At 49.1% G+C, this 6,028-nt stretch overlaps 1 protein-coding gene across 1 annotated transcript; it reads right to left on the reverse strand.

Annotated features, from left to right (window-relative positions):
* Positions 1-4,247: 4,247 nt before the first annotated feature.
* LOC307098481 (L-lactate dehydrogenase A chain-like) lies at positions 4,248-5,261 on the reverse strand (the record flags this gene model as incomplete). Its single annotated transcript, XM_079769325.1, has 1 exon — positions 4,248-5,261. The coding sequence occupies exon 1, from the start codon at positions 5,244-5,246 to the stop codon at positions 4,248-4,250; it is 999 nt and encodes a 332-aa protein (XP_079625451.1). The 5' UTR covers positions 5,247-5,261.
* Positions 5,262-6,028: the final 767 nt, after the last annotated feature.

A 6,028-nucleotide genomic window follows, 5' to 3' on the forward strand; every position in this document is an offset into this window, starting at 1 on the left:
AGCCGAACGACCTTCTGGACATCCTTCTAGATGAAGCTGCAGCGGCGGGGGCCGAGGCAGAGGTGGTTAGGGGTGATCAGGCAGGCAGGCAGAGTGGTTAGGGGCGATCAGGCAGGCAGGCAGAGTGGTTAGGGGCAATCAGGCAGGCAGGCAGGCAGGCAAGTGGTTAGGAGCCTTCAGTCCTGGATTGTGAGAGGGATGTCCAACTGCTGGTTTAGGCCCGATTCCATAGGGATCCCTGCAGGATTGGGCCTAAACCAGCAGTCAGACATCCCCCAAGGGGTCCCAGATTTTGAGAGGGTGCAGGGGTTGAGGGATCCCCCCTCCCTGGGCATGAATTACATGCACCGGGCCCCTAGTTAATAGCAATAAAGAGCTTTACCAATAAATGTAAAGCCTTGGGACTTGATGGTATTGTGTTTACCTTTCCTTGGTGGAGTTTGGTTCTGTGTACTGTTGTCCTTGCCCAGTCCCCTCTGCTGCTGATGGCTGTAGTCTAGAGTAGGGCATTCTTCCTGGCATATTTGAAAGTGTGGTGAAAGCTATTTCTTTTCTTGCTTTTATTCTATTTTACTATTTATTTATGACAAATATTCCACATCTGTGAGATGATGCTATTGGCCTTGGCCAGTCAGAGAATGGAGTCATCTGACTCATCCATTCTGCAAAAGATCCCACAGACAGCATAGGTTTTAAACTGGACATTGAACCTGCCTGTCACTTTGTCAACTTCAGCCATACTCATCTGGATGGTGTGGTCCTTGGTGTCAATAATGCATTTGCTGGCAGAGCATTTGCATGTACAGGTCCACAAACTTGCCAGTGTCGTTCTGCATGTGAGGGCCACACCTGGTGACACCATGACCTGAGCAGTTTCTTGATTCATTTTTTCAGCTCTGTGACCTGAGACTAGATTGCACCAACAACAGCTTCTGAGAAGAACAAGACAACAGGGCTAACTTCTTTCTTCCATGGCAACAGTCCTGATTGGAGCACTTCGCATATATTAAACCACGCTGCTAACTTGGGTCAGGTGTTTTCTGGTGTTTAACTGGAGCGAATGTTACTGAGTGCAGTCCCAGTGCCCATTCCCATGACTCACAGTCTTATGGGGCTGCTTGCTTCATCAAGAAGAGGTGAGTTTATGTGTCATATGGAGAACCTCCTCAGTTGTCTTGGACCCATCTTTCTTCTATAGTTAACACAGCCTCTGAGCAAGTCAGCCATGCTGAAGTTGGCCTTCTGGGCTCACTCCATAAAGTATCTGGCCAAAGGTCCTAGCTCTATCTTTGTTTCATGTCCACAGAAATAGCCTGTACCTCTCACTACTGATTTAGGCACTGTCCACACTCTGGCTCCAGTGCTCATTCTCTTCTACTTGAGTTCCCAGTTGTGGGCCTCTGTCATCCAAATCTCGTCAGTTTTGACATTACTAGGTGGGATAACGACAGTTCTCAGGGAACTAATAGATTCATAATGTGAGAGGAGGTGTGGAAAACTTAAAAAACAACAACCACTATCCCAGGAGAGTGTAAAATTCAGGGTAAGCTATATTCAGATAAAGATTATGAAAAAGATGGAAATCATTTTATTTTATTTATTTATTTTTTTATTTATTTCAACTTTATTATAAAATATATTCAATTTTATTTAGAACAAAAAAGAACAGTAGATATAGCATGGTCATGTTCTTTTTTTTTTTTTTTTTTAAATTTCTTTATTGACCAAGGTGTCACATATTTGTCCTCATCCCCCCATTCCCATCCCACACCCCTCCCCTTGGATGCCCCAACCCTCTGTTGAACTTAAGCATTGGTTAGGCTCATATGCATGCACACAAGACCTTTGGTTGATCTCTCCCCCCTCCCCCCACCCTCCCCTATCCTCCCTCTGAGGCCCGATAGTCCGATCGATGCCTCCTTGTTTCTGGTTCTGTTCTTGTTCATCAGTCTATGTTGTTCATCATTTCCCCTAGATGAGCGAAATCATGTGTCACTAGAGATATACTTATAAGAATTGAATGTGCGGCGAGCAATAATAGTTATGCTGACAGGCAAATGAATCAGTCTGTAGTGAGTTTCTTTCTGGACCAACAGTTCTTTTGAGACCCAATATCAATGTCCATCAGTTCCCTATGAGTACATGTCGGCACTGACCCCTCAGCTCTGGATGGTGGACAAATGGTGGTAATGCAGGTCCGAATCCCTCTGGTTTGGTCTCGGCCGGACCCAGGGGCACTGATTCACCCGGATCCAGGGGCCCATGGCCTCACCCGGACCCGGGGCCAGGCTCACCGGGATCCAGGGGCCCACGGCCTCACCCGGAACCGGGGCCAGGCTCACCCGGATCCAGGGGCCCGCGGCCTCACCCGGACCCGGGACCAGGCTCACCCAGATCCAGGGGCCCGCGGCCTCACCCGGACCCGGGGCCAGGCCCACCCGGATCCAGGGGCCCGCGGCCCCCCCCAGACCCGGGGCCAGGCCCACCCGGATCCAGGGGCCCGCGGCCCCCCCCGGACCCGGGGCCAGGCCCACCCGGATCCAGGGGCCCGCGGCCCCCCCCGGACCCGGGGCCAGGCCCACCCGGATCCAGGGGCCCGCGGCCCCACCCGGACCCGGGGCCAGGCCCACCCGGATCCAGGGGCCCGCGGCCTCACCCGGACCCGGGGCCAGGCTCACCCGGATCCAGGGGCCCGCGGGCTCACCCGGACCCGGGACCCAGGCTCACCCGGATCCAGGGGCCCGCGGCCTCACCCGGACCCGGGACCCAGGCTCACCCGGATCCAGGGGCCCGCGGCCTCACCCGGACCCGGGACCCAGGTTCACCCGGATCCAGGGGCCCGCGGCCTCACCCGGATCCAGGGGCCCGCGGCCTCACCTGGACCCGGGACCCAGGCTCACCCGGCTCCAGGGGCCCGCGGCCTCGCCCGGACCCGGGACCCAGGCTCACCCGGATCCAGGGGCCCGCGGCCTCGCCCGGACCCGGGACCCAGGCTCACCCGGATCCAGGGGCCCGTGGCCTCGCCCGGACCCGGGGCCCAGGCTCACCCGGCTCCATGGGCCCGCGGCCTCACCCGGACACGGGACCCAGGCTCACCCGGATCCAGGGGCCCGCGGCCTCACCCGGATCCAGGGGCCCGCGGCCTCACCCGGACCCGGGACCCAGGCTCACCCGGATCCAGGGGCCCGCGGCCTCACCCGGACCCGGGACCCAGGCTCACCCGGATCCAGGGGCCCGCGGCCTCACCCGGCTCCAGGGGCCCGCGGCCTCGCCCGGACCCGGGGCCCAGGCTCACCCGGCTCCAGGGGCCTGCGGCCTCGCCCGGACCCGGGACCCAGGCTCACCCGGCTCCAGGGGCCCGCGGCCTCGCCCGGACCCGGGGCCCAGGCTCACCCGGATCCAGGGGCCCGCGGGCTCACCCGGACCCGGGACAGATGGAAATCATTTTAAAGATTAGTTTTAAAATTATAAAAGACGTATATATGCCTGGTTAAAAAAAAAAAAGAAATAGTCCAGAAAAATATCAAATGAAAGGTAAAAAATCTCTAGTCCCCTTCTATTTTCAGTTCTTTCAGAGTCTAGAGTTGAGGAAAAACAAGCTGGACTACTACTTCATTATTTATAGTTAAATTAATTATACATAAATCAAATTGTTTGACATAAAAATGAAACTATAAAAAGTACTGGAGGAAAATATAAGGGAATACAATATTTTAAAATATTCTTTTTTTCCCACTGTTCAAGGTTTATTTGGCATTTTAGTTGGTATGACACTTGGATAGTTGGCTGTATTATTTATATGTAGACTTTTCTTTTTACATTATATGGCAATGTACACTAATCTGATACATACAGTACACAGAATAAGAGCCTTTAGAACAGTTATGCACAAAACATGCAATATTGGATTTACATTGGATCCCAGGATGTGACTAATTATAGAAAAAGGAACCACAAGTTATATAACACACAGTGAACACACATCTAGTCTGAAGGCAACTGTAGTGTGAGCAGCATTGGCAGTGGTGCCTTTGAGGAGGTGGAACTATTTCACACTAACCAGTTTAGGACTACAAAAGATAACGACCCTCCAGGATGCAGATGCTGGGTTTCATAAACCATTACTATGTCTATCTTTAGGAAACTGATGTTCTTAGACACAGATCAGATAAAACGGACAATATGCACAATCTCCAACTAAAATCCTGCTGTAGTCCAGACCACTGGTGGTCTGACATCAGAAGACTTTAAAACTGCAGCTCTTTCTGGATCCCCCACAGTGTATCTGCACTCTTCTTCAAACGGGCCTCTTCCTCAGGTGTCAGAGTCACCTTCACAACATCTGAGATTCCATTCTGTCCCAAAATGCAAGGGACACTAAGGAAGACGTCGTCTTTTATTCCATAGAGACCCTTAATCATGGTGGAAACTGGATGCACCCGCCTAAGATTCTTCATCATACTTTCTGCTAAATCTGCCACAGATAGGCCAATGGCCCATGATGTGTAGCCTTTCAGTTTGATCACCTCGTAAGCACTGTCAACCACCTGTTTGTGAACTTGTTTCCACTGTTCCTTATCTGCATCAGTGCCTAAATCAGGATGCAGATTCTTTAGGGAGACACCAGCAACATTCACTCCACTCCATACAGGCACACTAGAGTCTCCATGCTCCCCAAGGACCCACCCATGACAGCTTAATGGGTGAACTCCCAGCCTCTCCCCCATCAGGTATCGGAATCGGGCTGAGTCCAGATTGCAACCACTTCCAATAACACGGTTTTTGGGAAAGCCACTTAACTTCCAAGCCACATAGGTCAAGATATCCACCGGATTGGAAACAACAAGCAATTTGCAGTTAGGACTGTATTTTACAACATTAGGAATGATGAATTTAAAGATGTCCACGTTACACTGGACCAAATTAAGGCGGCTTTCTCCCTCTTGTTGACGTGTCCCAGCTGTGATAATAACCAGTTTGGAGTTTGCAGTCACATTATAGTCTTTGCCAGAGACAATTTTTGGTGTTCTAAGGAAAAGGCTGCCATGTTGGAGATCCATCATCTCTCCCTTCACTTTGTCTTCCATGACATCAACAAGAGCAAGTTCATCTGCCAAGTCCTTCATTAAGATACTGATGGCACAGGCCATGCCAACAGCACCCACCCCAATGACTGTAATCTTGTTCTGGGGGCTCTGTTCTTCCTTAAGAAGATTCACAATCAGCTGATCCTTGAGTGTTGCCATTTTGGACTTAGAACCAAAAGGAACTGGGAGTGCACGGCGGGTGGGCGTCGGTGGCATGCGATGTAGGATCTGGACTTGGTGGCTGCAGCTCCGGTACCTAAAATATTCTTAATGTGTATATTTAATAACATCAGCAACATCATTTTTGCACTTTTTTTCAGTAGCGGTCATCTGTGAAAGCATTTAGGCTTGAGGTTTTCTATGTAAGAAGATTTTGATTATGTTATAGGATTGGTTAGTTTTCTCTTTTTTCTTGAGTCAGCTTATTTTTTTCTAGAAAATTTTCCATTTTACTTAAATTTTCATATTTATTAGCATAATACCTCAATATTTTAAATGTCTAAAGCCTTTTAATTACTCCTTTTTTAATTCCTGATATTATTTTCCACTAACTCTTTTTTCTTAATCACTCTCTCCAGATTTTTGTCAATTTTACTGAGTCTTTTCTCAAAACCAACTCTTTTTAAAAATTCTTTCTATTACATGTTTTCTATTTGCTAATTTCCACTCACATTTTCATTATATTCTTATTTATACTTTATTTTGATACACACACACACATTTCAGACTTCTTGTGATGCTTATTTCATCAATTTTTGGCTTTTCTAATACAAATAAGGTAGCTATAACTTTTCCTATAAGTACTGTTTAAACTGCATTTGGTAAGTTTAGATAGTGAAAATTTTACTTATTATTTACTTCTAAATATTTTCTAATTTTCTTTATAATTTCTTCTTCTAAAGTAACTGTGGAACCCACAGGTTCCATCCCCCAGCTGGCCT

The sequence above is a fragment of the Cnephaeus nilssonii genome (assembly GCF_951640355.1).
Source record: "Cnephaeus nilssonii genome assembly, chromosome: 4".
Lineage (NCBI taxonomy): Eukaryota > Metazoa > Chordata > Mammalia > Chiroptera > Vespertilionidae > Cnephaeus > Cnephaeus nilssonii.